This window comes from Orycteropus afer, unplaced genomic scaffold (assembly GCF_000298275.1).
Source record: "Orycteropus afer afer isolate SDZICR_OR568_19922 unplaced genomic scaffold, OryAfe1.0 scaffold00002, whole genome shotgun sequence".
Lineage (NCBI taxonomy): Eukaryota > Metazoa > Chordata > Mammalia > Tubulidentata > Orycteropodidae > Orycteropus > Orycteropus afer.
Window position 1 is genome coordinate 11,726,864 of NW_006921589.1, and position 19,536 is coordinate 11,746,399.

Consider the following 19,536-nt stretch of genomic DNA (forward strand, 5'->3'; position numbering starts at 1 on the left):
GGATATGCTGTGACCTAGAGAGAGTCTGAGGGGCTCCTCCCCACAGAGATGGCTGGGCTGGGGCTGGAAGGGAGGTGTGTTGGCTGAGTGAGCTGGACCTGGCCACTCATAACTGCTTTTCTTGTTTCCAGTTTTAGATCCGAGCAGCTAGGGTCCTCAGCCCTTGAGCGGCCATGTCCAGCCCCAGTGCCCCACCTCCGTATGAGGACCGCAACCCCCTCTACCCTGGCCCTCCACCCTCCGGAGGCTATGGACAACCGTCTGTCCTCCCAGGCGGGTACCCTGCCTACCCTGCCTACACGCAGCCTGGCTACGGTCACCCTGCTGGCTACCCACAGCCTATGCCCCCCATCCACCCAATGCCCATGAACTACGGTGAGTCCTCGAGGGGCAGGTGGGGTGGGGGGAGAAGCATTTGCAGCAGATAAGGCCCCCTCCTATTGTTGCTTTCCTTAACTTCCCGTTTAATCCCTTTCTCTCGTCTTCTCTTTCTGTTCCCATCTTACCATTCTACTTTTTCCCTTAGCACCTAGCTCCTCAGCCACCTGCTAGCCCCTTTATGAGTCCATAAGCCCCTCATCAGAACTTGCCCATCCAGATGACAGAGTGGTTGGGTGATTCTCAGTGTGGTTGCCTTCGGGGACTGTTTCCTTGTTTCTCAACAGGGCAGCTGCCACCCACCCAGACTTGCCATCATCCTTAGGGAATGCCTTTGAAACCCAGTGCACGTTTTTTTTTTTTAAATACAGCCTTTGTGACAAATCTCATTCTTTAAGGTAAAATATCTGATTTTGCAAACATCCCAAAGTCATGTGGAGCCGAGTTTGATAAACATAGTGGCAGGTAGAGGCTGTAGCTGGTCAGAAATGAGATGAAATAGGAACGTGGTGGAACGTTATATCGGTGACTCATACATGGGCTTTAAAAGCAGTCCCCAAGGAGGCATTTAAGGAATGTTCTGAGCTCTCAGGGCATCCCTGGAATCCTGGAGCAAGAGTATGGCCAACCCTCTCTGGGTGTCCATATTCCAGGCAGACAGGCACTAATCAGGGACGTTTTAGTCCTACCACGTCCTGGGCATGTACACACCTGACATACCTGTCCCGGGAGGCCTTACTGTTTGCTCTGCCCTGAGAGGCCCCTGGGAAGCTTGATGTCAGTCCCGGCCCTTGCACCTTGTTCCCTGACCTACGTGTGCATGCACTTGCTCACGCATATACACAGTGCTTTCTACCCTCCTTTTCCGCACCCTCAGTCCCCTGCTCTGACCCAGCCAATTCCTACCCATGCGCTGGACACCTTGCTTATCAGGAAGGACCCTGGCTGATGCTCCAGGCCTATTCCTGCCTGGCTGCCCCCTAGATTGGGAGCCCCTGGACAGGAGGGACCATGTGCTTTTGTGCCCCTGTGGGCCCCCAGGTGTGTGCTGGGCACACAGGACCCTCTATAGATGGATGCTGATGGAATGGCTCACACCTGAGCTCCTCACTGCAGGTCACACGCTCTACTGGTGCCCAGGCCAGCTCTGGGGCACCGAGCGCCTCGAGAGGGCCTGGCTTGGGAGAGGAGTTCCTAAGTCGTAGCATTCGTCTTTGACTGGAGAGACCTGACACTTTTCCAGGGGAGAGTGTGTATGAGGAGCTTTGGGATTGGGGCCATGTGTCCCAGGTCCCCAGTTGGTCATACGTATTCTGTCCCCAGGCCCAGGCGAGGGCTATGGCGGGGAGGAGAGAGCAGTGAGTGACAACTTTGGGCCTGGAGACTGGGACGACAGGAAAGTCCGACACACCTTCATCCGAAAGGTGAGATGTGGGCTGGGAGGCAGGTGTCCCTGGGACCCCTTGGGCTGTGGGAAGAGGTGGAGGGGAGGGAGGCAGTATTTGCCCCAGGACTCATTCCCTGTGAGCTGCCAGCCACCCTCTCTGTGCCTCCTGACCTCACTCCTGGCCTTCCAGGTTCTCTCCAGCCCTGTGTTCCCTGAAGTGGCCCCATGTCCCCTAGCCACAGTGTCCCCACTCCTCGCATTATCGGAGGCACATTCAATCTGGGAAATGTTCTGTCTTCCCCAGACATCTTTTCCCCATAAGACTTATTGTAAGCAACCTGAAGCCAGAAATGATCATTGGTCACCCACCTGTCCTCTACCCCATGTCTACACAGTGTCCTGCTCAGAGCTGATCCACAACAGATGTCAGGCCGAGTGACTTGAAGTGCAAGGCCATTATGGGTAGCATGATGGCAGTGAAGCAAGGCCTGTCAATCATGAACTGAGGCCGGATAATGGGCAGGGAGGGCTGATGCCAGGGAGCAGCGAGGGGGAACAGGCAGAAGCATTCAGCTCTGAGGGCATGTGGAATAGCTGAGCCCCTCTCCTCACTGGCGGTGGGGTGGCCTCTAGGCCAGGCCGTAGTGGGGCTGTGGAGTCGGGAACAAAGAGTAAATCCTTTGAGAGAAAAAAGCTTCCTCAGCCATTAAAAGACAGGGAAGGAATGGGGGTTCAGTGGCAGGGTCTCTGGGGCTTTCTGGTCTTGGGAGAGGCCAGGGGTGGGCTGGTGACCTGTGTGGCCCCCGGGCGCTCTGTGTTCCAGGTTTACTCCATCATCTCCATCCAGCTGCTCATCACAGTAGCCATCATTGCCATCTTCACGTTTGTGTGAGTCTTTAGGTCTCCTCACCCCACTCTGAGGCCCTGGGAGTGTGGGGTGGGGAGAGCCCTGCTGTCTGAGACAGACGGATGGGAAGGGGAGCTGGGAGGCAGGTGATTAGAGAAGATGAGGAGGAGTCAGGCTGCCGGGTGGGACTTGGCAGAGGTAGGTAATCTGTAGGTAATCTGTGGTGTGAACCTCCTCTGTCCTCCCATCTCTACAGGACACCCGTGAGCAGTTTCGTGAGGAGAAATGTGGCCGTCTACTATGCGTCCTTGTGAGTGTATGCTGCTCTCTGCTCAGGAGCAAGGAGGGGGTGACAGTTTGTTTCTAGTTGACCTGCTGTCCTCAGGGCAGGCACAGTGTTTTTGAGAGGGGCCCTCCAAGTCACCTTTGCCAGATTCCTGTGTCTGGAAGTGTGGGTATGTGGGGCCAAAACAAGGAATAAGAGAATCACAGGCCTTGTGAATGCAGGGGTGGGGCGCTGTGGGGGCAATATACATCCTACAAAATGGGCCTGCGTTCCTGTGGTCCATCTGCTACGGCCTCCCTACACCTACTTCTGGCCAGGATCCTGGTGTCACAGAGGTTCTCAGTGTCTCTGGCTGGGGGTATCTTGTCCTAGCTTCCCCTCAGTCTCCCAAAGAGCTCTTTGGACCTCCTGCTTCTGTGACACAGGAGGGGCTGAGGGGTGGTTTGGGCCTGCAGACGGTCTCCCCTTCTCTTTCTCCCCAGTGCTGTCTTCCTGGCCACCTACCTGACCCTTGCCTGCTGCCAGGGACCCAGGTGAGTCCCAGAGGCTTAGACAACGAGAAGGGATGGCAGAGGATAGGCAAACGGCAGAGTATTTGGGGACAAAATGGGAGACTCTTTATGGTAGATGAATGGAGACTTACAAGAAAGATGGTAATGGTGACAGCAGCTCTGTTCTGATGTATACAAAGGCCCAGTGTTCATGGACCGCATGTATGTGTGTCTGTGTATCTATCTCCCTTAAACAACTTGCCAGAGAGGCAGCATTTTAACCATTTAATAACTAGGAAGAATTTGGGGCTGAAAGGCTGAGTAGCTCTCTCAGTCTTGCAGGCTGCAGTTGAATCTAGACTTTTCTGGCTCCCTACCCCTGACCTGTCCCATTGCTCTGTGCTGGCCCCGCACAGAACACCTGAGCAGGTACCAGAGGCCTCCAGGGACATGAGCCAAGCTCCTCCTCCTGCTCAAAGAGTCTGTAATACCTGAACGGCCTCACATCCCTTAATGGTGGTTCTGCTTTCCCTTCAGACGCCGGTTCCCGTGGAACATCATCTTGCTGACTCTCTTTGTAAGCCCAGGAGGGTACTGGGAGGGTGAGGAAATGGGCTGAGGAAGGGCTGGCTCCAGGGAGGGCATGGGGAACCACTGGAGAAGGCTGTCCCTGGCTCCTTCGCTTATCTCTTGGTCTCCTCTGTGGCTGCCTCGTTCCCACGCAGTCATGTTTGTCCCCAGCACAGTCATCCCCCACCCCGTGCCTCACCTTTCTTCATGTTTCACTCTCGTCTTTGTCCCTCCCTCAGACTCTTGCCATGGGCTTCATGACGGGCACCATTGCCAGGTACAGTCAAGGACAACCTTACCCCAGTACTCTGGCGGGGAGTGGGGTATCCCTGGCTGGCTTATTTGTATGTGTGGATTCTGGGCAGGGTCTTCCTGGAAGTGGTGGTTTTGAAGTCATCACTGTGTGGCTAAAGCCTCTGGTCTTTCTCGACTTCCCCCTCCAGTACGTATAATACCAAAGCTGTCCTTATTGCAATGATCATCACTGCCGTGGTGTCCATTTCAGTCACCATCTTCTGCTTTCAGACCAAGGTGAGGACATGAGGCCCTTCCTTGGCCACCCTCCTTTTATTATACAGACCTGGCCCTTTGGACTTGGCTGTTGAGCAAGCCTAGAAGCAGAAGGGATTTCTGAGATAGGAGAACCCAGACCTCTATACCAGGCATTTCCCTTGGAGCCCCTGACCCCCTTCCCCTCATATTGCATCTACAAAACTGCCTCCTGTGTCTGTCCTGGAAGGTCATGGTCACTCCTGTGCCCCCTGAGCAGAGGCAGGAGGCAGTACTGGGCCTCCCTGGCGGCTGGGGCCTAGCCAGACTGGATGGGTTGCTTGGTGGAGCAGGTGGCAGTCTTCTGACAGCTGCCTCCTGCTTCCTTCCTGGCAGGTGGACTTCACCTCATGTGCAGGCCTCTTCTGTGTCTTGGGAATCGTGCTGATGGTGACTGGGATTGTCACTGCCATTGTGCTGTCCTTCAAATATGTGAGTATTCCAGGAGAGCTGAAATCAGTGAACCTGGTGCTCAGAGGCGGCTTTCTGTACAGCATGGTGTTATAGGCCCCTACTCAGGCCCCAAAGGGCAGGCTCTGTCCTCCAGAATCTCCTGACTGGGTAGCAGGGGTGCCAACACCACAGTGCCATCCTTTTGGTTAGGGGATAATCTTCACTTGGGGACAGGTAGCCCTGGGAACTACGGCACCTGAAGCCCTGTACAGCAGCACATTTCTGTGGGAAGTGGAGGATTAGATCTGTTGGACACCTGGGGCCAAGGCTGAGGACTTCTATAACTCAGTGGACTGAGAGGATCGGTTTGGGTCAAGAGCAGGGGAGGACCTCAGGGACTACTGTAATCAATTCCTCCTTTAGTCCATCAGCTGGAGGAGAGCATGGGGTTCCTAGGCTGAGGGGAACCCCACAGAACAGGGTGTGGAAGGGGGAAGGATATGAACAAGAGGCCCACCTGCCACCTGGGCAGGCTTGCCCTTCCGAGGAGTGGCAGAATGTAGAGCAGGGCTGCCCTGTGGGTACTTCTTGGTTCTGATACTCCTGGGGTGGGTGGGGTGAAGGCCTCCCTCACAGTCATCCTTCCTCAGTCCATCCCGCCTGGGCTGGGCTGCAGGAACCTGTCTATTGAATGGTGACCACGATTAGGGGAAAGGCAATGGGGCTCTTCAGTCAGCACCTGCCTGGGTCTGCCCTTCCAGAGCTGTAACTCAGCCACCTTGTATCCACCATCCCAGGAAAACATGGAAACCTCTGTACCTTCACTCACTCTGGAGGTTGGTTTGACTAAGAGATGCTGTTACTGGCTTTATTTGGGCTTTGTAGGATGACCTCTGTTTTCTCTTCCAAATATATCACCATTCTCAGGTTCTTCCAGGATCTGGAAAGCAGTCGTCGTCCTTTTATGGAGGGCTAACTTCCTGGATCGACCCACTCTGATTCTAGACCCCTGGGGGAAGCAGTTCCTGAGGGCCTGCCTGAGCAGCTGTGCTCTGCTAAAGTCCTAACCATCCCTGTTCCCCTTTCCCAGGTTTACTGGCTTCACATGCTCTATGCTGCTCTGGGGGCCATTGTCTTCACCCTGGTGAGTCAGTCCCTGCCCCTGCCCCCTGGAAGGGGAGCCTAATGGGTGGGAGGGATGAGCTGAGGGAATGGAGTGTGGATTTAGGCTGCTTTGTGGGGTGGGGAGTAGGGCCATAGGTGACTTTTCCTCTCCCCTCCGTCCTGCGGTGTCCATGGGTTTTCTGGGTATTCCTGCCTTGTCTTGTTCACACTGCTGCCATTAGCAGGCTGTGTCACAGACTGCAGTGTCTGTCTGCCTTCCTAGACTGTGAGCTGATTGAGGAAGGTTTGTTAATGCACCCCACCCCCACCCGCTCCTCAACACTGCACAGCCTGTGCAGGACAAACCTACTGACCTGGAGTGAGCACTGGACCCTGGGGCCCTGGGTTCTCACCGACTTCCCCGTCTCTGCAGTTCCTGGCTTACGACACGCAGCTAGTTCTGGGGAACCGGAAGCACACCATCAGCCCGGAGGACTACATCACCGGTGCCCTGCAGATCTACACGGACATCGTCTACATCTTCACCTTCGTGCTGCAGCTGATGGGGGACCGCAACTAAGGAGCACCCCCATTTTTGCCCCATCCTTGGCTCTCCCTCCCTCGAGTGAGGGCTGGGTCCTGTGATCAGGGCCCTTTCTGCCTGTCAAGTCATATGACCAGTTTCCTTTTAGTCCTGGGATGGTGGCCTGTCTGGCTCAGGATGTTGTAGTCACCTGGTGGGGTTGGAAGAACTGGGGACTGACTCTAGCCCTTGCTGGGCTCAAGCTGAAGATGTCTTCTCCCATCTAGCCACAACAGGGCACCAAATTCTTCTTAACACCTGGGCCTGAGGGGGAAGGCGTGAGAGAGCCTAATCTGTTAGCTAAAATGGAATATGAAAGGGGGAAGTGACTTCAAGGTGGTAAGGTTTCCCCTCCTATCTCTACCACCGGCTTCTAGGCTTGGTAGCTATAGCTGTCTCCTCTCTCAGCCCCACAAAGCCAGGGGCTTTGATCCAGTTGCCTAGACTCACAGGTCATTGTCCTGGGCTCCTTTTGCAACTGTGGTGCCTGCCAGCTCAGCCAGGTAGAGGAGATCTGTGTACCTAGGCCTTCCTGCTTCCTGCTTCAACCCCTTCTTTCAGTATGCGTACATGTGGTTTACGGGGGTGGGGGTGGGATGGGAAGAGGAGAGCCAGCAAAGTCCAGTACAGGGCTAGTCAGAGCACCACCGCCCTGGGCTCCCTCAGCTTGTGGTGGATGTGGAGAGCAGGTCCGTTTTCAGCCATCTGGTCTCCATTCTCCAAAGCTGCTTGGGGCCTCCCTGGTGCTTCCAAGATCTTTGGTCAGAGGCAACTTTGCTTCTTTTGCTTGCTCAGAGCATAAAGTGAGAGGCAGAGGTTGGGACAGAGGATGGCTTGTAGGATTATAAGTGGCTGGCAGCATAGTGCCTAAGGCATTTGACTGCTAACCAGAAGGCTGGCGGTTCAAACCCACCAGCCACTCCTCGGAAGGAAGATGGGGCAATCTACTTCCGTAGCGATACTGCCTCGGAAACCCAAGGAGGGGTCACTATGAGTCGGGTCCCACTCGATGGCACATAACAACAACAACAACAGGAAGTAACAGGGTGAAGAGAGACTGGGCCAGGGATGGAGAAGATGCTTTGGGGGATCCCCACCCCCTCACTGAGCATTATCTAAGCTTACCATGGTTCCCACAAAGACTTCTGTGTTCTTTCCTTCTGCTAACCCTGGGAGGACCCTGAGAAGATGACTTTCTGTTTGTTCTTACTCCTGTGGGGGTACTTTAGGCTTGACCCCCATCACCCCAGCAAGCCACCACTTTCTCTGTTAACACCAAGTGCCTCAAGCTGGAAGGGGGTCAGGGTGGAAACTATATCAGCCCAAGGGTATAATTAGGACTACTCTGTTCTATTATGTACTTGATCCTAAATATATCACACAGCAACAAGATCAGAAATGTAATAAAGTTTTATGTCTACAAGTTAAAACCCCGTATGGCTCTGGTTTTCTTCCTGTGAAGGTGTCAGCCCTGGAGTATTGGGCCAGCTCTGCCGAAAGCATCCATTTCCTACTCCATATTCTGGTTTGGATTCTCCCATTTCCTAAGGTAACCTTGTAACACTTTGCCCAGTGATTCCTGATGACATAGGCTAGCAAAGGCTCAACAATCGGCTGGGGAGAGAGGGAATTCACTCCTGCCATACTGGTGGCGTAGTACCTAAGGCATTTGACTGCTAACCAGAAGGCTGATGGTTCAAACCCACTAGTCACTCCTCGGAAGAAAGATACTTCCGGAAACCCAAGGAGGGATCACTATGAGTTGAATCGACTCAATAGCAAAGAGTTTGGTATTTTTGGTACACTGGATCTAGAAGGGACCTCTCAAGAGTGGCATTGCTTTAACCTTTTTTGGGTCATGGACCCTTTCAAAAAGTTCATGAGGGCTATCAACTCTTCTCTACAAAGCTGCACACAATTTTGCACGTGGGGTAGGGCATGGACCCCTGGTTCAGAACCCCTGCCTGAGAAATTGCTAGTCTAAATCCCTTTTACAAATGAGGAAACTGAGGCCCAGAGAGGTTGTCATTTGGACTTGGTCTAGAATGCTTTTTCCTCCACACCCTATGTGTCTTATTTGATTCCTTTTATTATGTACTTCAAGGCTGAGTGTGATCCCACCCTCCTGGCCAGGAGCTCCGAGGGCTTGGTCCCAGGGCTCAAGACTAGGCTTGTTGAGCTTAAGTCTCTGTGGTTTCCCCAGCATCCAGCCGGAACACTGGGCGCTTCTGTGAGAGGGAGCACACATGAGTAACCAGCCCCACCCTTTACCCTTCCCATCCCCAGGGACTCACAAACCCAGGCCCAGTTCCTTTCCACTCCAACACTCAGTAACTTTATTTGCCTTTGGCTGGCTTCTCAGGGTGGGTGGGGCCCGAGCTGGCAGCAGCCTGAGCTTCACGCGCCCCCTGCTGGACCTCAGTGGCAGGACCAGAGTCAGCCAATCCCAAGGAAGCCCATGGTCAATACAACCTAGGGGAGGTCTGCAGTGTTCCTCTGGCCTGTACCAGTCCCAGCTCCAGGAGATGGGGCGTGTTAGGAGGCCCTGAACCTCTGGCTCTCATACTCGCCCGTGTTGGACGCCCGCATGTTCTGCCGAGCCTTCATCTGCTTCAAACGGTCCTTGTCCACTTCCCGCTTGGTGAGGATGAACAGGAGGATACCACAGGGGAAGCCGATGGCCCTAGGGGTGGGGAGATGTGCACGGGGTTTGGAGAGGGGCTGACCTGAGCCAGAGGAGTTGGGGAGAATCCCATTCGAAAGGTACAAGTCACATGAATACCGCAACACCTCGTCTCTATTTTTGCTGGCTGCCAGAAGGCTCTACACGAATCAGATCCTGTGCTGCCCTGCTTAAAACCCTATGACAGCTCGCTGTCACTTGCTGGCCAAGTCCAAACTCCTAGGCATGGCACACAAGGCCCAGGGGGGCTGGTTTCTGCCCACCTCTTCTCCCCTCTCCCCATCCCCGACAAGAACCCTGTACTCCTGCCCCACTGTGCGTGATCTTCGGGAAAGTCCATCCTCTCTCCCTCTCCAAGTCTTGGCAAAGGCTCTCTATGCCTGAACTGCCCCCTATTCCTTCTCAGAACCCCCTCCTTAATCTGAGTAATTGTTACTTGGTAGGCACTTTGATGTGGGGGAAAGAGCATGGAGTCCCAAGACTTGGTGAAAATTCCAGCTCTGAGCCTCAGTTCCCTTCTCCGTGAAACAGGGATGTGATACTTATCTCAGAAAAACTAACAAATTACACTATAAAGTACTAGCACACCCCAGGTGCTGAAAAAGAGTTCATTTTCCCCTCCTTTCTCTGTAATATTAATAAATAGGTATCAAGGTCAGAGTCAGATCCAAACACTGAATACCTTTCAGATGCTACATATAGCTAACACAATCTCACAGAATTTTGATTAATTCATTACTGGAACTTGGATCTCACCCCAAACTCCCGACAGGGAAGATGAAGCCAGAGACTCGAATGTGAACCAGATCAATTCCACTTACTCCACAGAAAACCCATCCTCTCAATTCCACACACCTCCCCACCTCCCCTGCCCAATTCCTCTGACATTCCAATCCTTGCACCCAGCAATTCTGTTTTCACACCTTGGATTCAGCTCACCATTTGAAACTTGAAGAAGTTTTTGGGTCCTGCCCTCCCTTGGATTCCACTCCCTATTGGTGGGCAAAGGAGTGGTTAAAACTCACCAGGCTAGTCCCACAGCCTTCATGGGATTCTTGCCCCTCTTTCTGGGAATATATTCCAGCGCAGGAGACAGGGGCTCAGGTTCCTCCTTGCACTCTGGGGAACTGTGGCTTTGCAGTGCCCGGGTCCTGTTGTGAGAAGCCTTCTCTCCTGAGAGAATTCCTGTGGATCGAGGTTAAGAAGGTCAGAATGAGGGGATGAGGGGCTGCGGAAGAGTGGTTGAGATCTGAGGAAGGGGCGTGATCGCAGTTTGGAGTCACGAATGTCAGGGAGACTCCAAAGGGAAATGGGAAAATCGCCATCGAGGTGGCACCTTCAGAAGCCACTTCCACGTCACTGCAGGCTCATCACCCTGGTGCCAGGAGAGCTAGCTTCGAGCTTCGCTGGTCTTCATCTCCTCAGACGACACAATGGGCAGGACTGCAGTGGGACTGACAGGAGACGTATGAAGGCTCTCCGGGGAAAGGTTTTAAAACTACAGAATGTTAGAACTGGTAGGGAGCTTAAAGATAGCCTATTCCATCCCCTCAGTTTACAGAAGAGAAAACTGAAGCTACGAGAGATGAACTCCCTCGCCCAAGGTCAAGTCGCTAATTATCGGGGCTAGAATCCAAGCTTCCAGAAGCCCAGGGCTCTTTCCTCTGCACTGCGGTGAGTATGAAACACCTGGAGCGTGGGAGTCTAAAAGGCTTCCCTGAGGCTTCCTCTCGCAGCGAGACCCCGGAGGTGTCGTACAACCCGAAGGCAGGGGATGGTCTGGGTGACCTCTGGAGAACATGTTTTAGCCCCCAGACTCTTAAGATCTTGCAGAAGGGTGTGGGCATGGAAGGACCGCCCTGACCTCTTGGTATCTGCCGGGCGGGATGTGAAAGAAAAGTAATCTCCTGCAGTCCTGCCCTCCCCGGGGTCCCTCTTCTTACCCCGGAGGACGCGGGCATTTCTCGCCCCCCGGCCCTTCAGCGCCGTAGCAGCTACCACCGCCGCCATGTTCAAATCCCACCCCCCTTCACCGCGCTCCCCGTCGGGAATTGTAGTTTGCGTAAGGGGCCTCCCCCGCTCCTTCCGTCCTGCCTACAGATTAGATACTACAACTCCCAGAAGCCCGCGGAGCGGACCCGGGAGAACTACTATTCCCATGAGATCCCGGCGGCGCGCACGCTCGTTTGTTTCACTCTTGTTAGGGGTGGAGTCAGGATGGGCGGGGTTTATAGTCTCCTTGCCACGCCCCGTACCTTCTCCCAACTCTGCCCTGTGATTGGTGGTTCAGCCAGTCAGTCGCCCTCGCTATTGGCCGAGCGGCCGTCGCTCTTCCTGCCGGGGTGTTGCCTACGCCTACTTCCTCCCGGGAGGAGGGGCTCGAGTTCCGTGTCGTCGCGCAGAGCTGACTCTGGGAGGTGTTTGGGCCCAGAGAAGTGGATCGGCTGCTTGCGCCGCATGGAGTCCGAATCGGAAACCGGGGCCGCTGCTGACACCCCCCCACTGGAGACTCTAAGTTTCCATGGCGATGAAGAGATTATCGAGGTGGTAGAACTGGATCCCGGTCCGCCAGACCCGGGTGAGAACTGCCGCTCCTCAGGCCATGGGACAGGAGGCGCTCACCCCTAGCCTTTGACCCCTGCTGCACCCCCCTCCCCCACACCTCACCGGTCATTCTGATCAACATCCCTTCCCCGTTCCCACGCACACTTAGTTGTCTGGCCTAGCCTGGGTAGGGGTTCCCCTGACGCCTCCCCTGGCCCTTCCCCTCACACACCCCCTTCCCATCATTCCCTCGATCCTCTCTTCCCACACGATCTCTGGCCAAACCCGAGTCTGCCCACCGCTCCTCCTGTCCTCCCTCCCACACGCCCCTCCACCCTGCGGCTTCTCATCCTCCCTCCACCCCGGCTGTCGGACCCCACCTCCCCCTTCTTGCCACATGACCCACTCTTGTCCTCAGATCTCTTCACACTTCTCCCCATCCCTGTCACCGCCTTTCAAACCCCCATCTTTTAACTCTTCCCAAAGCAGACGATCTGGCCCAGGAGATGGAAGATGTAGACTTTGAGGAAGAGGAAGAAGAGGAGGAAGGCAATGAGGAGGGCTGGGTTCTGGAACCCCAGGAAGGGGTGGTCGGCAGCATGGAGGGCCCGGATGATAGCGAGGTCACCTTTGCGTTGCACTCAGGTAGGCCTCTCAAAATCCACTTTAGCGTTGGGATTGGGACCCCAGGACTAGCGGCTGCCCCAGCCGTCATCTGCCTTGGTGCCTCCCCATTCATACCTCAACATGGCAATACAGTCCTTCCTTTGGGTGGTCAAGGCCTCTTTGAACTCAGTCCATTTGGGCATTTGAGCATCAAACATTATGTGCAGAGTGTTTTGGGAGACACAGATATGAGAAAAGATGCTGACCTTGCCTTGGGAGGAACTCACAGGTAAGGCACAGTGTAGTGAAATGGATGAGAGCTTGCCTCCAGGTGACTGAGACAGCCTGAGTTCAGATCCTAGCGCTGCAGCTTACCAATTTAGGACCTTTATTAACATCTCTGTGTCTTCTTTTTTTTTTTTTTTTACTTTTGATAAAAGTTAGTCAAAGTTACCTTGTAGGTCCGAGGTAGTGTGTGTCATCAAGTTAGTTCTGACTCATGACAAGGATGGGGTAGAACCACCATCCAGGGTGAATGTTACAGGAGCAGGTCAGCAGGTCTCTTCTCCCGTAGAGCAGCTGGTGGGCTCCAGCCACCAGCCTTTTGGTTAGCAGGTGAGCACTTAATCATTGTGCCAGCAGGGCACCTTAATTAGAGATGATTGTATCTTTAAAGCACATTTTATGTAATCCTTTTGCATATTAGCTTCTAACAAGAGAACCACAACACGATGCTCTCCTTACTTTGTATCCAGCCTAGTGACAGCCCGTTTGGAGAACTGCCTTGTACGCAAACCCACTCTTGTCCATTAGTGTGGGATATGAGGGGGGAGACAGTAGGTCGCAGGGGGTTGTGGGGGGAGGTGAAGGATCTGCCCTGGAGAAGGAGTTTTCTCCCACAACCTGATCATTGGAATTTAGAAAAACTTGAATGCACCCTTTCTCTCTAGGAGGAAAGTTGTGTGCTTTGGGTGATACATGGAGTGGCCCAAAGTCCTGAAAGCCAGAGTTCTAGGTGGGTGCCATGTCCTCTTACTCATGGACTATCTCTTGGGACAGCATCTGTGTTTTGTGTGAGCCTGGACCCCAAGACCAATACCTTGGCAGTGACAGGGGGTGAAGATGACAAAGCCTTCGTGTGGCGGCTCAGTGATGGGGAACTGCTCTTTGAGTGTGCAGGTGAGGGGCCTGGAGGAGGTGGTGTCCCTTTTGGGGGTTTTAGGAGGCTGACCTGCAGTGGTTGTACATCCAACAGCTATTTATTGACACGTGTGTTGTGCCAGCACTATGCTGGGCCCCAGGAACACACAAAAGAATAACAAGGTCTGTTGTGGGCACAGAAGAGGGAAGCAACAGTTAACCAAGGGAACCTAGGAGGAAAGGTCTGAGAGGAGGTGACATTACAGAAAGCATAACTGGATGGAGGAAAGGATGTGGGTGTTTGAGGCTGGTGCTGAGAGTGGACAGGGGGATCAGACTCAGGAGGCCAAGGCTACCTTTGTTTAAGTAGGGGTCAGTAGTGTCTTTCATGAGAGGACCTGAGGGAATTGGTTCCTGAAGTGGCAATAGGTTTGGTCACCTGTTCTGTGTTCCACTCCTTTTTTTCCCAGCTGGTTATTTGAGGGGTATTGTACCCAGTGCTGAGTACCCTGATGTTCTTTTCTCTTTCCGCTTCTTTTCCTTTGTAGGCCATAAAGATTCTGTGACTTGTGCTGGTTTCAGCCATGACTCTACCCTTGTGGCCACAGGAGACATGAGTGGCCTCTTGAAAGTGTGGCAGGTGGACACTAAGGAGGAAGTCTGGTCCTTTGAAGCAGGAGACTTGGAGGTGAGGCCATCAGAGTGGGATTCAATTCTGCAAGTCTTTGATAGGGGGTGAGAGGCTGGGGGTCTGGTCCTGCCTCTACCAGACCAAGCTCACTCTGAGCTAATGTACACCAGGAGCAGTAGGAATGTCCACACCTGTTACCAGGCAAGGCCCTGTTGACCCTAGAAACAGAGAAAGCTTGGGTCAGGGTCACGAGGCAGTCTCCCAGGTGGGATGGGCTGACATCCCCATTGACCCTTTCTGTCTGCCCAGTGGATGGAGTGGCACCCACGCGCACCTGTCCTGTTGGCGGGCACAGCTGATGGCAACACCTGGATGTGGAAGGTCCCGAATGGAGACTGCAAGACCTTCCAGGGCCCCAACTGTCCATCTACCTGTGGCCGAGTCCTCCCAGATGGTGAGGGCAGCTCCCTTGAGGGTCCTTTTTTTGGTATACAGAGAGATTGAGTCCAGGGTACTGTACCTGCCTAAACTCCCTCCTGGGCCACATCTGGCAAACCCTAAAGCCTGATCTCTGGGGCACTGGCCTCCTGGCCCCAAAGCCTCCTGGTTCCTTTCCTACCCTAAACTGTGGATGGAGTCCCCTGTGTGTGCCCTTGTCTGTCCGTCCTCCCCACCCCTCCTTGCTGGGTGTATATGGGTATGCACTTCCTCCCCGTCGTCTTCTGCCTCTGGGGGCCTCTAGGGAAGAGAGCTGTGGTGGGCTATGAAGACGGCACCATCCGGATCTGGGACTTGAAGCAGGGAAACCCCATCCATGTACTAAAAGGTATTGGAGGTGGGGGAGTTGCTGCCTGGGCCTGTGTGGGGAGGTGGCCTTGAGCCTGGCCAAGAGTCAGAGGGGAGACAGGATGAAGCTTAACCTGCCCCCCTGCTCCATCCTAGGGACTGAGGGTCACCAGGGCCCTCTGACCTGTGTTGCCGCCAACCAGGATGGCAGTCTGATCCTAACTGGCTCTGTGGACTGCCAGGCCAAGCTGGTCAGTGCCACCACTGGCAAGGTGAGTGGGTCTTGGACCCTGGCTCTGGAGCCCCCCATTGCTTGTCTCCTCTTCCTTTCTTATTCTTCATCCTGTTTCCTTTCTCTGCTGCCTCTCTTTTCTACCCAAGGACCAAGATCCAGTCCCTCTTCTCGTTCTCTTGCTCATAGGTGGTGGGCGTTTTCAGACCTGAGACTGTGGCCTCCCAGCCCAGCCTGGGGGAGGGGGAAGAGAGCGAGTCGAACTCAGTGGAGTCCTTGGGCTTCTGCAGTGTGTGAGTGGGACCCAGGGCCTAGGCCTGGAGGTGGGGGCACTGAGCTGGCCAAGGGCCAGAGACTTGGGCCAGGATTGTGGTTTCAGGCAGTCATGGTGGGGGCAGGGGACTTGTGGGAGGGGGCCTGGGCTGGGGAGCAGGAGGAGCAAAGGCAGGTGAGACCAGGGTCTTCTATGAGCCTTCATGATACCCTCCTTTGCCTAGAATGCCTCTGGCTGCTGTTGGCTACCTGGATGGGACTTTGGCCATCTATGACCTGTCTACACAGACCCTCAGGCACCAGTGTCAGCACCAGGTACAGGCAGCGTAGAGCTGGGCTCCCCATGGGGAATGTCTACCCCAGACCTGGCTCTGACTTGGTCCTTCCCCATGGTACCCCCTTTTCTTCTCTCCCTCCCATCCTTTATTTCCAAGCCTCCCCTCCTCCTGAGAGTTGGGAGTAGGTGCCTCTTACATTCACACCCCTGACCCTGCCTTGCCTCTGTCATCCTGTGCACAGTCGGGCATCGTGCAGCTGTTGTGGGAGGCGGGCACAGCCGTGGTTTACACCTGCAGCCTGGATGGCATCGTGCGCCTCTGGGACGCTCGCACCGGCCGCTTGCTCACCGACTACCGGGGCCACACAGCCGAGATCCTTGACTTCGCTCTCAGCAAGTAAGGGAACTGGGCAAAGGCTGGGACCTAGATGTGTTCTGGGAAGGTGGGAGTAGCATGAGGAGGGTCCTTGGGTGTGGAGAGGATTCCTAAGGGAAGTCAGGCCCCAAGGCCTGGCCCTGGCGGGGGGTGGGGGGGTGGCGCAGGAATGCTGGGAACCCCGATCTAGCCCCACCCAGTGGTTTACACCTCAGTCTCAGGACTGAGACTGCCTCCCCCACCCACCTTGGCTCTACTGCTCCTGTGCTGGCCACTCTCCTCACAGGATCCCCTTGCCGGGTACCAGCTTTACTGTGCTCATTCAGTGTGGATGTGGTGGCATGGCACTGGGTGCCAGGAAGCAGAATTCAGGAAGCACTTGAAGAGCTGAGACCATCCCAGATCCCTGGGTAGCTGGCTTGGGGCCAGACCCCCAACCCTGTGCTTTTTGTCCACAGAGACGCCTCCCTGGTGGTGACCACATCAGGAGACCACAAAGCGAAAGTATTTTGTGTCCAGAGACCTGACCGCTAAAGAGTGCTGCCTCTGGCTTTGTGTCTGGTGTTGAGGGGATGAAGGGCTTCCTCCTCCTCACTAGCAGAGGCCGTAGGGTACCAAGGGGAGAGTAGGGGAGGGGGCCTGGACTACTTTCAATCCCTTCAAACTGATTTGCCCCCTCCCTGTCCCTTCTCTTTAGAGACCCACCCCTCAGGCCTCTCCCTCTCTGCCCCTGGCCAGACCTGCGGGGTCCTTCAGAGGGAGGCTCTGACCTCTCCCTCTTTCACCTTCACTTGCTGGTGTGAGCCATTGGGGTGCGTATTTGTATGTGGGGAGCAGGTCTTTGAGGTTCCCTTCCTTTCCCTTCCCAAGTCTGTGGGGTTGGAAAGGAAGAAGAGATACTAGTTACAGATTTTAAAAATGTAAATAAAATATACTTCCCAGAGACATGTTTGTGTGGTTTTTGTGGTGGTTGGGCATGTCAGGTGAGGGTTCCCAAAAGATCTGTTGGGTTTCAAGGCCCCTCAGCTCTTTCAGGGGAGCTCTGGTAGCATAGTGCCTAAGGCACTTTGACTGCTAACCAGAAGGCTGGCGGTTCAAACTCACCAGCCACTCCTCGGAAGGAAGGTTGGGCAATCTACTTCTGTAGTGGTACTGCCTCGGAAACCCAAGGAGGGGTCGCTATGAGTCGGGTGCGACTCAGTGGCACATAACAACAACAGCTCTTTCAGGCGGTTGTCAGTTGTTCCCCACAATTGCCTGCATGTCCGGGTTGGGCTCTCCCTTGATACACATGGCTTGTTCTTGAGGTTCTTTCTGGAGCTATTTTGCTGGCCTCTCCCTTTCTAAGTGGAATGAGGGAACCATAAACTGGGCCAGAGAGCTTTATTAAGCCAGGGTGGGGCCAAATAAGGGGCAGGGTCTCTGATCCAGGGGTAGGGGCCATGGGAGAGGCGGGTTTGGTGGCTGAGATAGAGGGATGTTTCTAGCAGCAGTCAGCAAAGACCATTTCCCCCTCTAGTTCAAGTCAAGGTCAACACTGCTTTGGCTGCTGGTGTGGTAGGCAGTGCTGGGGTGGGGACTGCCCCCGGAGGCTCTTCCCCGAAGCCCCTGCAGCCACCTTTGGACAGCTGCTCTCCAGGGAGCTGTGTAACGCTGATCAGCTAGACCCATGGCCACAGGCACGGCTGCCGCACTGGCACTGCCCAGTGAGATGAGGGACAACAGAGTTCCGGGCCCCACCGGGGGGCGCTGCTCATAGGCTAGGACCGAGAGCAGCAGTGTGGCCACGTAGGGCCCCCAGCACAACCCAAAGATGAGCGTGGCTCCCACCTGCGCCCTTGCCTGCCTCCAGGTGAGGGCCCGGGCCAGGGCCGAGGGTGCACAACGGCACACAGCCCGCTCCAGCCGGCGGATGTCCTGCAGTTGGCGATGGGCAGTGGCCAAGACACGGGCGGAGAGCAGGGCGGCAGCACCCACCGAAGGCAGCAGGATCCCGTAGACTTCAAGGTAGAGGTAGGGCGCTGGGAAGATAGCTTGGGAGCTGCAGTTAGCCCCAGGGGCCCAGTGGTTCCAACCCAGAGCTGGCAGGCTGGCAAAGAGCAGTGGGCCAGCCCAGGTGAGGAGCAGGGCCAGCCGGGTGCTGCCGCGGGGCCGGAGGGGCCGCAGCACTGCCATGTAGCGCTCCCCGTGCACCAGCAGGAGGTTGGCGAGCAGGGACAGGAAGGAGAAGTTGGGGGCCAGGTAGAGGAGGATGCAGGGCCAGTACCCACGGCGGCTCTGGTTCCACAGTCCTGGCAGTGTGGGCAGTGCCAGCCCTGTGAGCAGCCCGGCCAGCAGCAGGCTCAGGAAGAAGCAGCCGGCGGGTGGGCTGCGGAGGCGGCGGTCCCAGGCTATGCCCACGGCCAGGAGCAGGTTGGCAGCAACAATGAGGCTTGCCAGGGCCAGGGAGAGCCCCAGGGTCCCTGTGGGAAGGGGGCTGGCCACCTCCCTGGTGCTGTTGGGTGTCATCTTGAGCCTTGGGGGAGGGGAGGCCTGGAGCAGCAGCCAGCATTCCTAGATGGAGGATGGGGGAGCCAGAGTTAGGGGGTCCTCACAGGTCACTGTGCTTCCGGAGGGAGGTACCCATTAATCCAAAGGTGTGGACAGGCGGTGAGCCATGTCCTGTTCGCTGGCACATAATACTTCTTAAAATAAATTGGCAATTTTGCAAAAGTTTGTATAAAATACCTTATTTTTGGTTTCTGTTGATGTCTTGACTGGAAGGTGGCCCCACCCAACTTCAAGTATTTATTTTGTCCATCCTCTGCCTCTGCCTGGCCAGGCCTCTAAATTTGCCAAAGGAGAGGCTAGGAGCTGGTGTGAGTGTCCTCCAGCAGCCAACGTTTGGGCGGTGGCCAGGTGCTGAGGGCAGTTACTGGGATGAATGAGGGGCTCCCTGTCTTCAGATGCTCACTTGCTGGTTGGGTGCAATGAAGTCGTAATGGCCCCAGAGCATTACACCAGATGTTACATTACTAAAGGGTTAAGGGCAGGAGTGAGGCACTCACATGAATGAGGAGGCAGGTGTCAGGGCAAGGGGTGGCAGCAAACAGGGTGCCCTGTCTCCTGGACTCCCTCCCCCCATCCATCCTTGTAGTCAGTTCCAGCTCAGTGAGCAGCCTCCGGTAGGACTTCCAGCCCATAAACTTGACTCCTATGCTCCACACTAGCAACAGGGCCCTTCCTGGGAGCTGGAGGAAGGAGAGCTGCCATTGGTGGGGGTGGCGTGGCAGTGACATGGAGATGCCAGCAGCAGGGAGAGGACCCCCTACAGCTGAGCCAGAGAAGAGGGTGGAGCCCAGGCAGGGCCCAGCCTCTCTGTCCCTTCCTTTCCTTCCCCATTCTCAGCGCCCCAGCGCCG

The 19,536-nt window shown here is 55.2% G+C and overlaps 4 protein-coding genes across 4 annotated transcripts in view; 2 read left to right on the top strand and 2 right to left on the bottom strand.

Annotated features, from left to right (window-relative positions):
- PNKD (PNKD metallo-beta-lactamase domain containing) overlaps window positions 1-11,281 on the bottom strand; it is a 75,794-nt gene extending 64,513 nt beyond the window's left edge. The window contains exons 1-3 of the mRNA XM_042782737.1: window positions 11,215-11,281; window positions 10,297-10,456; window positions 9,155-9,271 (exon numbers count right to left, since the gene is read on the bottom strand). Coding sequence (XP_042638671.1) covers window positions 9,155-9,271; window positions 10,297-10,456; window positions 11,215-11,281 — 344 coding nt within the window. The remainder of the gene's footprint in view (window positions 1-9,154; window positions 9,272-10,296; window positions 10,457-11,214) is intronic.
- On the top strand, window positions 174-6,585 carry TMBIM1 (transmembrane BAX inhibitor motif containing 1). The gene is made up of 11 exons (XM_007959614.2): window positions 174-375; window positions 1,702-1,802; window positions 2,589-2,653; window positions 2,869-2,922; window positions 3,381-3,431; window positions 3,927-3,966; window positions 4,199-4,236; window positions 4,403-4,490; window positions 4,845-4,940; window positions 5,992-6,045; window positions 6,439-6,585. Exons 1-11 carry the CDS (start codon window positions 174-176, stop codon window positions 6,583-6,585), a joined length of 936 nt encoding a protein of 311 aa, XP_007957805.1.
- A 402-nt stretch (window positions 11,282-11,683) lies between the features above and the next one.
- On the top strand, window positions 11,684-16,670 carry LOC103213883 (angio associated migratory cell protein). Its single transcript, XM_007959648.2, has 11 exons — window positions 11,684-11,849; window positions 12,305-12,460; window positions 13,481-13,600; window positions 14,110-14,249; window positions 14,502-14,646; window positions 14,935-15,018; window positions 15,135-15,250; window positions 15,400-15,503; window positions 15,708-15,798; window positions 16,003-16,157; window positions 16,595-16,670. The coding sequence occupies exons 1-11, from the start codon at window positions 11,729-11,731 to the stop codon at window positions 16,668-16,670; spliced, it is 1,308 nt and encodes a 435-aa protein (XP_007957839.1). The 5' UTR covers window positions 11,684-11,728.
- A 981-nt stretch (window positions 16,671-17,651) lies between these two features.
- GPBAR1 (G protein-coupled bile acid receptor 1) lies at window positions 17,652-18,644 on the bottom strand. Its single transcript, XM_007959660.1, has one exon. The coding sequence runs from the start codon at window positions 18,642-18,644 to the stop codon at window positions 17,652-17,654; it is 993 nt and encodes a 330-aa protein (XP_007957851.1).
- Window positions 18,645-19,536: the final 892 nt, after the last annotated feature.

Bases quoted from the DNA above. Each gene is read 5' to 3' on its own strand.
- GPBAR1 (XM_007959660.1), bottom strand. From the start codon at position 18,644: ATGACACCCAACAGCACCAGGGAGGTGGCCAGCCCCCTTCCCACAGGG.
- TMBIM1 (XM_007959614.2), top strand. From the start codon at position 174: ATGTCCAGCCCCAGTGCCCCACCTCCGTATGAGGACCGCAACCCCCTC. The intron at 3,967-4,198 runs GTAAGCCCAGGA...TCCCTCCCTCAG, and splicing joins TCATCTTGCTGACTCTCTTT to ACTCTTGCCATGGGCTTCAT. The intron at 4,237-4,402 runs GTACAGTCAAGG...TTCCCCCTCCAG, and splicing joins ATGACGGGCACCATTGCCAG to TACGTATAATACCAAAGCTG.
- LOC103213883 (XM_007959648.2), top strand. From the start codon at position 11,729: ATGGAGTCCGAATCGGAAACCGGGGCCGCTGCTGACACCCCCCCACTG. The intron at 14,250-14,501 runs GTGAGGCCATCA...CTGTCTGCCCAG, and splicing joins TTGAAGCAGGAGACTTGGAG to TGGATGGAGTGGCACCCACG. The intron at 15,504-15,707 runs GTGAGTGGGACC...TCCTTTGCCTAG, and splicing joins TCCTTGGGCTTCTGCAGTGT to AATGCCTCTGGCTGCTGTTG.